The sequence below is a fragment of the Mollisia scopiformis genome (assembly GCF_001500285.1).
Source record: "Mollisia scopiformis unplaced genomic scaffold LY89scaffold_16, whole genome shotgun sequence".
Lineage (NCBI taxonomy): Eukaryota > Fungi > Ascomycota > Leotiomycetes > Helotiales > Mollisiaceae > Mollisia > Mollisia scopiformis.
Window position 1 is genome coordinate 1213627 of NW_017263596.1, and position 10156 is coordinate 1223782.

Below are 10156 nucleotides of genomic sequence, written 5' to 3' on the forward strand. Positions count from 1 at the left end.
TGCGCAGAAAATGGAAATTCTTCAAACAATCAAGTCGTCGCTGTCGCCCTCAATACAATCATCCCCGCTGCCCTCCTCTGTTGGCACCACAACCAACAAATCCTGTGTCCTCGGTCCAGTATAAGTCTTCCTTGCACCAGCCCACCACCATCCTAGACTAAAAAGCGCAATGACGCCAGCCACCACCACAGCATAATTCATATTGGTAGCGGTCACAGGCCGGATCGTTGGGAAAAGCAAGATTACACTGATAAAGAATACCCAGGTGCAGGTCACTGCATTCAACGGCGTTTGCCATCTCCCCAAAGTGTAAGGACCAGGACGGAACTCTATGCGCGAAGCGTAGATGTTCCGAGCCAGTATCACAGTAGCATAGCTGAGATCGAGCGCCGGAGCCGTGATGTTGAAAATAGCCACAATAGTCAACGTACTTCCTATACCAATCAAATTCAAGGCGCAGGAGAAAGCTACTATGAGCCAGACAGCGTTGACAGGGGTTCTTGTCGTCGCGTTGACTTTCGAGAAGAATTTTGAGAAGGGGAGTGCGCTGTCGCGGGAAAAAGCATAGGCCATGCGTGTATCTGCAAGCATGGCAGAGCAGCCAGTGAAGAATTGGACGAGGATGACGAAGAACCACATAAGGGTGCCACCAACCTGCCCTCCTGCGTTGAGGAAGATCTGTGCAGCGGGCAGGCCAGTGGGTGAGCTGATTATGGCGTCGAGGTCCGTGGTACAGAAGCAAAAGGTCACCGTCAGAAGCCAGCCTATGATGCCGGAGATGGTAACAGCATGTCGAATAGCCATAGGACCACGAATCGCAGCGTTATGGGTCTCTTCGGACATATGTGTTGTCCCATCGTAATCGGTCATTGTCCAAGCCACTGAGAGGAAAGAAAGGAAAAACGAGAAAACAGTTCCCCACCCTGAGCCATCGGTGAAAGTGGTAAAAACCCAGGAGAAAGATTGTTTGTTGGGCGTTAGGATCAACAGGGATACGCAGATGGCGATTGAGGCGAGGACGTTAATGGGTGCAAACCATATTACAATTTCGTGCAGTGCCTTGGTGGTGAGAGAGCAGATGATTCCGAAGACTATTAGCAGGGCTATTGATAGTAGAACGATCTGCAATGCAGTGCTATCAATGGTTAGAAGGCTTTTGAAGTGAAGTGAGTATTGACTTACGGGGAGTAAGAATATGATGTTCCGTCAAAAGCAGAGTTCATACTCGCCGTGGCTAAGATCATCTGAGACACAGTATATGCAACGCTAGCTACACCTGCAGTTTGGCCAAGCAGATTACACCACCCGATGATCCATGACCAGATTGCCGCATGTTCTGGTGGAACGACATTCTTGGTGACGAAGTACATGCCACCTGCCGTTGGATAGGCCGAGACAAGTTCAGCCACTACGTGAGGTTAGAACAGATGTTATTCTGATGGAAGTTTCATGCTCGTACCAGATGCTGAGATACAAGATGCCATAACAGACCCAACAAACCATGCCCACACTGAAGCAGCAGGTCCGCCTAAAGACAGAGGGCTACCAAATGTGGCGGGGACTGACCCAAGAACACCTAAGACTGAGATGGCATACGAAAGTGTCGACCATTTTGTGAAATGTCGAGTGAGATCCTATTCACCTTTCAGCCGAGTAGGAAGAGTCTTGATTTAGAAATCACTTACTTGGGTATATCCAATCTGAGCAAGTAGGCGTTCGTCATCGTCCTGAATAGTAGCCATGTGATTTGCCGGCTTTGTTGACCTTCCCTTGGGCGATACTGAGGTCGAGGATACCGACGCTGCGTTCTTCTCGTCTAAAGACGCCATAGTGAGTAAGTGTACAATGTAGAACAGTTTCAGTCCAAAGTTGAAGGAGAGAAGAATGGCTTGAAAGAAACAGGTTGAAAGCGGGGATGGAGGACTTTACAAATTCATGTACTGGAAATCATTCTCCTTGCAAGTCGATTTGCTAGCCTAATCGAGCAAGACCAGCTCCCGAGTACACGGGCTTGGGAACGGACTGTGTTCTCGATTTAGTTGAAGTGTGCAGTTTGAACAGTGCAAACGCGGGATTGTCTTGGGCTATGATTGGACTATGATAGGAGTCTCCAATGGAAAACAGCCTCTCAAGCCGGCTTGAAGAATGCGATGAAGAAGGGTGGCAGCAAGAGGACTATCTTGTCAAAAACTTGATAAGAACCCTGTGGGGACGGTGGGATCGGTGGGGTTGAAAATTGATAATCCTGGCTTGACCTGCAATATCAAATCCGAATTTCATAAGAAAGTCAGTGCGTGGGTCATGAAATGGGACAACTGCTCCGATCGGAACGGCATGGCCAAGCTCTAAGAACTCCAAGGCCACAGCGGCGAGCAGCAATCAATCCTAAGAATAGATATCAACAGTTTCATAGCACTTCTGGTTTTCTTTTCTGTGAGTTTGTGAATAGAAGATGAGAAGTTGTGGCGGTGACGGAAAGCCCGCACCTTAATTGTGGTCCGTGCTTTCCTGACAAAGTTTGAGACTCAGAATCACGACTCAATCTTCGATACAACACAACGACACAACACAACCTCGCAGAAACTCGAGACAGAGCCAATCCTACGACTCGGAAGCCTTTTTCGCACCTGTACCGGTCAGCTTGCCTCGCATGCATAGAGGTTACCAACCTCGACCAGCCAAGACGAATTCACACATCCACTTCAGAGTTGATAAGATAGGACGTGGTTGCGAGCGGGACGAAATATTGGATGGACAGTCGGGGACGACGCTTGAAATCCACTGGCTCCCGAAGGACTGGGTCTGCCGCTGTGCATAGCAGAAGCTGCAGGAAGCCCGAGTGGGTTGCAAGGTGGGATTTCAACCCCATCTGCTCCTCCGTTGATGGAGACGGAGTGTTTGATTTTGCAGTTCTTCTTGATGATTCGAGTCTCTCAACTCCAGATGATGTTCTCTTTCGCGGAGCAGACAACCTCTGCTGATACAAGTCAGCCGTTCATACATTCGGCTGCATTGCTTACGAACCCTACATTATTACTGGTCGTCACAGTTCATCTGCAAAGAAACAGAAGATCTAGACCCACTGCCGATCAACCCATCATTGTGATATGTGCCGTTGTCTTTGCGTAATTTGCTTTGATGACCTACCTCTCATGTTTATTGCTCTGTGATTGGTCTGATGACAGCTATTCCCAGGTGCGCGGGGTCTCTTGAGTCTTGCTGCTGAACTCTCTCTATTCTCTCTTTCTGTGCATAGCCTTCAGGAGGCCAGACTTTCCTTTTCCGCGTTCCGATTGATACTAAAACTTTACATAGAAACAGACGTTCTCACGCTCTACTCTGGCTTCTCGTCTCGTATCTACAACCATCAACAGAGATGCCGCATGCTATCGCTTCCAAGTGCTATGTCACACGGACCGGATATCCTCGTCAGCGTTCCAAGCCAATCGCCCAGTCGTTGATCGCTGCGATCCGCCATTCTCGCAATGATGCTCAGCGGCCAAGCGATCGGTATGTGACGTCCCGCAACGGCTGCTTCTGCCTGGCGTAGCAATACAATGCTAGAATTCACGGACACCTGGATCTCGGGGAGTAGCGGATTGGGACCAGACACGACGGCATAAAGGAGAATCTGTATTGCACGAGCCTGGATCGTGTTGGCGAGGCGTTGAATATATTCATCCCATAAGAGCCTTTCCTCGCCGTAAGTACGGCGAGTATAGGTCAGGTGGCCGTAATGAGAGCTAGCAAAGCTTCGAGTGTCGTCTGGATTTGTTTCCCCTTTTTGCTGGTAGTTATCACTACGTGTCCAGAGTCCTGGCACTGACACCAATTCACAAAGTGGAGAGAAATTGGTCTCGATTTCATGAGCACGTCTAGCAAGTTCGAGGGTACTGAGAACACCTGCTGCAGCTTGCTCCTTCTTCCATATCGCAAGCTCGGTTATCAGCATAACAGCCTCGAGAAGTTGCGATGAGTACCCGCACAAATTATCTGGCAGCGTTCTCAGCAGACCTGATATAAACGGCCAGTGCACTTCTCCAGGTCGAGTAGTTTGCCATATGACAAAGTATCGTATGAAAACAGAAGTAAACAAGGTCTGGACTCGAGATTCTGGGTCTGTCAATTTGTTTCGTCAGCTACTGTAGGGCAGTTCAAAGAAGATGTTGCACTACCTCTCTTACTGGTGCATTCAACCGCCTCAAACAACTTACCACTAGTTCGATGGAGTTTTGACGCATTCTCTTTATTGAGAAAGTCGAGCACTAGAATTCCTTGTTTGAAGCGTAATTCGGTTTTTTCTGCTTCGACCGAGAATGTCTGCTTATTCTATTCGTCAGACTTGTTTTTTGGGCTTGCGAGAAAAAGTCAAGGAACTTACGCTGAGGAGAATCATGTGCACAATGCTAATCAATGCCTCAATTCCCATCCGGAATACCAAATCAAACACCATGTTTTGTCCGCACAGCAACACCTCCAGGTTCCTTTCCAGCATTTGAGAGGCTATGCGGTATTGTTCCTGCAACTTCATCGGCATAGGGATCTTCAATCTCAATGCGCCTGTCCCTGTCTCCGCGTGGAAAGAGGCAAGGCTTATGATTGTGTGTCTGACGAGTGACGAGCGATGACAAAGGGAGAGCAGATAGGCTTTTTCCTCTAGGTCAGGACAGCAGTAAATGGGAAACAAGAGCTCTATAGTGGATTCGAGATACCTCATGATAAGAAACCAATCTGCACAGTCTGTGCTACTTTGATTTGGCCCAAAGCTAGGAGTCGCGGAAGATTTGACGCCCGTCAAGGAAGCTTCTGTGTAAGGGGAATCTCGTACCCACGTGAGCTCGAAGCTGCCGAAGCTTTCATTATCGATGTTCAAGTTTGAAGGGTCCATTGCGATATTGGTCTCCCAACCAGACACACCCGGCCATTCCAGGTCAAGAATTGACTCAGGAGTGAGCCAGTATTGCGTTTCGGTTGCCTCGGTCAATGGAGAAAGTGGCGGACTCATTATTGCAGTTTGCATGCTCGAAAATGCTGTCGAAATGTCTTCGATTTTCGAACATTCGGTAGATGGGAGAGGGAAGCTGGAATCAGTGGCACTTTTTTTGCCTTGCCGTCGAATCGACTTTACAGCTTCCTTCAAATGTCGACAGTACTCATCTTGCTTGGTTCCGCCGTCCATCCAGTCCGGCCTGGTGATACCAAACCCAGCGCACGGAATTCCCAGTCTCCCGCACGTGTCGCATTCTGGAGTCTGCCCATCGCACTTTTTTCGTCGGGCTCGACAACACCAGCAATTCTTTCTCTCATTCTCAATCGAAACGGGAATTGCTTGCATTGGAGGAATTCTGGAGAGGTGTTGGCCGCTGGGGATGTGGTGCTCATTCACTTTAGACACCAGTCGTTTATCACCATACCATGATGGCAATAACCATCACATCATATTGTCAGCCTCGCCGAGGTACTACTTGTATCTATCTTGGCTCACCACTTCATACCGGTAACCAGCCCTGCCTCGCAAGCCAACCGTTTAAGGCAGGTCAGTGCAACGGTGAGGAGTTCGGGTACAGCCGAATAAAAAACGTTAATATAGTTGGTCACAAACTTACTTTGCGTATCTTGGCAGTCAGCCAAATTGGGAAGGAGTGCGCTCTCTAACAGTGCACTGTCAGCAGCATGGGGAGGATTACATCTGACTAAGTTCGATATGCACATCACTTTATCTACGCTCGGCATCTTCACCCCTGCACGGCTACCTTAACCTTATTACAACGGGAAAAGAAACATCTTCTGGGGTATTCTTCCATCCCAAACTTTTCCTGCGGCGCAGGGCTCATACATGGAATACAGGAAGTCCCACCAATCTTGGCAATACCCGAGTGTCGCTGACAGCGCAATATCATCAGCGATTCTGCATCAAAAGGTCACATAGGGCTGAAGAGAAATCGAGACAAGGGCTTCACGGTCATTTCTTAGTGGGCAAAACTTCGTCATTGAATGAATAGGCTATGAAAATACGACCCCGGATCCACTCCGCCATCAGCATTCGGTCCTATCAGCATCATCTTCTTTCCTGCTCACAAATCTAAGGCCAAGGAAATCGCCAAAGGAGTGTGGAACATTGGTAGAGCCCCTAGTCTTGGTTAGCAACCTGGTGCCCACCAGCGGTGAGGGGATCTTACTAAGTGAAAGTATATTCGTAGCTCTGCGGCAATGTACCTACTTTCCAAGAACATCGGCAGGGTTCTGAACGGCATCAACCTCATCTTGGTAGGCATCCATCTTGCTGGACGTCTCTTTCTCGAGCACCAAGATGTAGTTGACGCTAGCAGCGACATCCTCATCGCTGACAGAGCGACGACCCAGGACATCAGCTGGGTTTTGGACAGCGTCAACTTCATCCTGGTAGGCGTCCATCTTGCTGGAAGTCTCCTTCTCAAGAACCAAAATATAGTTAACGCTGGCAGCAACATCTTCGTCGCTGACGGAACGGCGACCAAGAACGCTGGCCGGATCCTGGACGGCATCCACCTCATCCTGGTAGGCGTCCATCTTGCTAGAAGTCTCTTTCTCGAGGACTAGAATGTAGTTGACGCTGGCAGCAACATCCTCATCGCTGACTGATCGTCGAACGGATACGAGGTTCCGGGGAGTGACTGGGGCAGCTATTGCCGTTGCTGCAAGTGCGGCGAGAATGATAGTGAAGCTCTTCATTGTGATTTGCGAGTTTTGTCTGAATTTGTGAGGTTTGGTGTTGTCAATGATGTTTGGATCGTTGGTGCGTGAAAAGCAAAAGATGGAATGGAACTGAGCTTCCTTATATACTAGATTCAAGTCTTTCTTGATTGAAGATTTGAGAGATTCGGGTCATCTCAAGTTCTGTGACAACGCCTCAGCAAGTGTTGGCGCCGCGTAGCGAATATCACCCACCGCATTGTACAATCTGTATTTCGCGAGCGGCCAAGCTTACCCACTACATTGGATTGATTCCTGGGCTCGATTGCGATTTCCACAAAGTCAAAAAAAAACCACTTTGCGTCGAAGGCAAAGAATGGCGGCGGGGTGGCCGAATCCAGCTGGTCTGTTGCAGGGGTGTTCATGAACACAATATATTGAGCTGAAGATTTTCGCGCGCGCATTCTATGAGACTCTCACCGCTCAGCGCCGCCGATGTGAAGTAGATGATAATATATTGTCTTGCATACTGAGCGCGCGCACGCCACGAGTATTACCAACTTTTCAAGCCTCGCAGCAAAACCTTACTACCCATCTTTTTGCATCTCCCTCTTGTTCTCTCCTCTCTCCTTCCTTTCGTAATTCTCATTCAACAGTTATCCTCAAGACATCTCATACTCAGCCAGATCTCCAGCCCCAACAATCTCAACTCTGAGCTTGCATCATGGAAAGCAAAACTTCCGCCTACGATCCGCTCATGTCGGATGCTAGAGACTCTTTGGCAGATGATAGTTCAAACTCAGCCGACGAAGCGCTGTTGACCCGCTATCAAAAACGTCGGAAATGGTTACAATGGATTCCAAGCCCCCTTCTTGGAGCGGTCCTCGTCCTCATTGCCCTCACAATTGGCCTGATTGTCATTGTCTTGACACATAAGCCAACACTCACGGACCAGGAATGTAGCGTACAACTATCTACTTACTGTAAGAACTTCTTTGTTCGATTTCTGTGTACTCATAACTGACGATGTGTGCCCGCATAGCTCCTGCTCTAGAGGCAGTTGAGTATATCACGCAGGATTTCAGCGACGCCTTCAATTCGACAAGCATTTATCGCGGACCTCCAACTCGAGAGTTGGAAGATGCTTGGGAGAAATTGACCTTCAGTAATTACATGCTTCCTATTTTTCTTGCCTTCCTCATGACTGATCTACCTTCAGAGCACGCTATCGAGGTCCCTGAAGACAAAATTCATGGACTCAATCGAACGGAAGCCGACCACTTGCGACGTGTGCCATCCGATGTAGGCACAGGCTATGTTGCCTTGATTGAGGTTTTCCATCAGCTCCATTGCCTTGTAAGTGGTCTATCGACCTTTCCGAGATCATCACCACAACTGACTCTTCTTAGAATCTCATTCGAAGATACACGTGGTTCCAAGCAGGGAAATACGACTACATCCCAATCGGACTTTCAGATAACCCGCTGAAGAATCGCATGCACGTTGATCACTGCTTTGAGGCGCTGCGCATCTCCCTACAGTGCTTTGGAGATGTCACGCCTCTGTTCATCCGCGAGGACCCTGATGCTCCTGCAGGGGCAAGAGCTGATTTCGATACGCACCACAAGTGCAGAAATTTCGAAAAGCTGGAGGAATGGATTGACACTAAATGGGTGGTCTACTAGAGTGTTCCTATCTGCTATTTACATGATTGCACGTTCAGAGTTTGGACAAATTCGAGTTATTCGTGAAGGAATCAATCTGTATTTTCAAGACCGGAGGGGCGAGTGCGAGGGTCATATTGCGCTTCTGTATTCGGTTTTCACTTTATAGATCCGGGTTTTAAGCCAGGTGTTCTTCTTTTTGGAAGCGAATGAATTTGAATTCAACTGAGTAGCTGGTACTTCTTGATATACTTCGCAAAAAGAGTCTCTTGAGCAGAAATCTGAGTTGAGAAGTGATCATCTGTGTATCATGTACTCCGTGTACTAAATGTCACTCTCAAAGTGTCATTTCAATTGTTCGTCGTACAGTGAATCATCCATCCCTTTCCCCCGCCACATGTCTCAATGCGCGTCGGGAGAATGCTCGCCGAATTATTGATGCCATTCCTGTCTCTCGAACGTTTGTGGACCGTAAGCTGCAGCGCGCGCGCTAAGATTTTGAGTATATTAAATCTTACTACTGAGTTTATTCAGCTGGTACTAAGTTTGCGCGCGCCGCATGGTGATCATTGTCAGCACGGTTGTATTACTATTTTATATGATGCTGCATGTATTATGCGTCCCGTAACCATGAGTAAGCACATGTCTTTTTTCAACAACACTTGCCACATCAGTATCATCCCTCAACCAACTCATCCGCTCCCCTCGAAGTTCGTTACAGAAGTTGTCACCATCTATTCGCTATGGCAAAACCTCCTATATGGGGCCATATTCATACACAGCACGAATACTCGAAGTTAGAAGGAGGAGAACTGACACTATCCAACACTAAATCGGAGCCCAATGCTCCTAGTCGCTGGTCTGAGACAACATGGCGATGTATTTGCGTCTTCACCTTTCTAAGTGGTATCTTTATGCTCCTTGCCGCTCATCGATCGGTACCTTCTGACAAAGAATGCACTGCCCAACTCAGTATTTGGTGTGAGTTTGCCCGTCCAAATATCCGTCAAGGATTTGATTTCCGTCCAGAAACGTTACTGATGAGGTCTCTGGTTAGCTCCAATCCTCGAAGCTGTTGAATATGAACAGAAAGATTGGACGAGCGGCCTTTCTGCGTCAGAGTTTAGTGGTCCTCCAACGCCTGAGTTGGAGGGGAAATGGTCAGAGATAGCAAATTGTACTTGAAGCTCCATTTCGATTGCACAATAGGAACAAGACTGACATCGGATTTTGCAGCAGGAATTGTCCTCATCCCTCCAGATCGAATCCCTTCTTTGAATAGAAGCATCGAGCAGGGTTTCGTCGAGGTCACAGTACGCAATTCTTCCGGGTTTATAGGAGAGATTGAGGTATTCCATCACCTTCACTGCCTGAACTTCATACGACAGTATGTATGGGTGGACTTCTACCCGGAAGATCAAGCCCCAAGTCTATTGAAAGGCAATGGAGAATCGCAAAGAGAAGTAAACAGACTGCACGTTGCTCATTGTATTGAGGTCCTCAGACAGGCCTTGACATGCAATGCAGATCTGACTCCATATTTGATGTACAAAACGCCGAATGGGAAATCTCCAGTAACGGAGGACTTCAACGCGAGCCACATGTGTAAGAACTTTGATCGTATAATGGATTGGATGAAAGATAACTCGGCTGCTGAGGAATGGGCTGAGGTGCGGAAGGAATATTTCGGTCATCAGCATTAATTGCTGTTGGTAAGTCAGTAAAAGCGGAAGTATATAACATGTGTTAATATCATATATGAGGCTCTGACTTCGAATGAAGATAGTGACTCTCGGACTTCGGTATGTCGAGGGGCCTTG

The 10156-nt window shown here is 48.0% G+C and overlaps 5 protein-coding genes across 5 annotated transcripts; 2 read left to right on the plus strand and 3 right to left on the minus strand.

The window, feature by feature from the left end:
* Positions 1–21: 21 nt before the first annotated feature.
* On the minus strand, positions 22–1742 carry LY89DRAFT_698552 (amino acid transporter; the record flags this gene model as incomplete). The annotated part of the gene is made up of 4 exons (XM_018216989.1): positions 22–1135; positions 1183–1408; positions 1460–1634; positions 1686–1742. The coding sequence occupies 4 exons, from the start codon at positions 1740–1742 to the stop codon at positions 22–24; spliced, it is 1572 nt and encodes a 523-aa protein (XP_018069428.1).
* A 2402-nt stretch (positions 1743–4144) lies between these two features.
* Positions 4145–5798, minus strand: LY89DRAFT_128906 (uncharacterized protein). Its single transcript, XM_018205224.1, has one exon. The coding sequence runs from the start codon at positions 5333–5335 to the stop codon at positions 4337–4339; it is 999 nt and encodes a 332-aa protein (XP_018069429.1). The 5' UTR covers positions 5336–5798; the 3' UTR covers positions 4145–4336.
* A 260-nt stretch (positions 5799–6058) lies between these two features.
* LY89DRAFT_128911 (uncharacterized protein) lies at positions 6059–6790 on the minus strand. Its single transcript, XM_018205225.1, has one exon. It carries the CDS (start codon positions 6709–6711, stop codon positions 6217–6219), a length of 495 nt encoding a protein of 164 aa, XP_018069430.1. The 5' UTR covers positions 6712–6790; the 3' UTR covers positions 6059–6216.
* A 908-nt stretch (positions 6791–7698) lies between these two features.
* LY89DRAFT_589180 (uncharacterized protein) lies at positions 7699–8357 on the plus strand (the record flags this gene model as incomplete). The annotated part of the gene is made up of 3 exons (XM_018209517.1): positions 7699–7837; positions 7892–8028; positions 8082–8357. 3 exons carry the CDS (start codon positions 7699–7701, stop codon positions 8355–8357), a joined length of 552 nt encoding a protein of 183 aa, XP_018069431.1.
* A 673-nt stretch (positions 8358–9030) lies between these two features.
* On the plus strand, positions 9031–10087 carry LY89DRAFT_708583 (uncharacterized protein). Its single transcript, XM_018217689.1, has 3 exons — positions 9031–9317; positions 9394–9513; positions 9573–10087. Exons 1-3 carry the CDS (start codon positions 9080–9082, stop codon positions 10037–10039), a joined length of 825 nt encoding a protein of 274 aa, XP_018069432.1. The 5' UTR covers positions 9031–9079; the 3' UTR covers positions 10040–10087.
* The last annotated feature ends 69 nt before the right edge of the window (positions 10088–10156 follow it).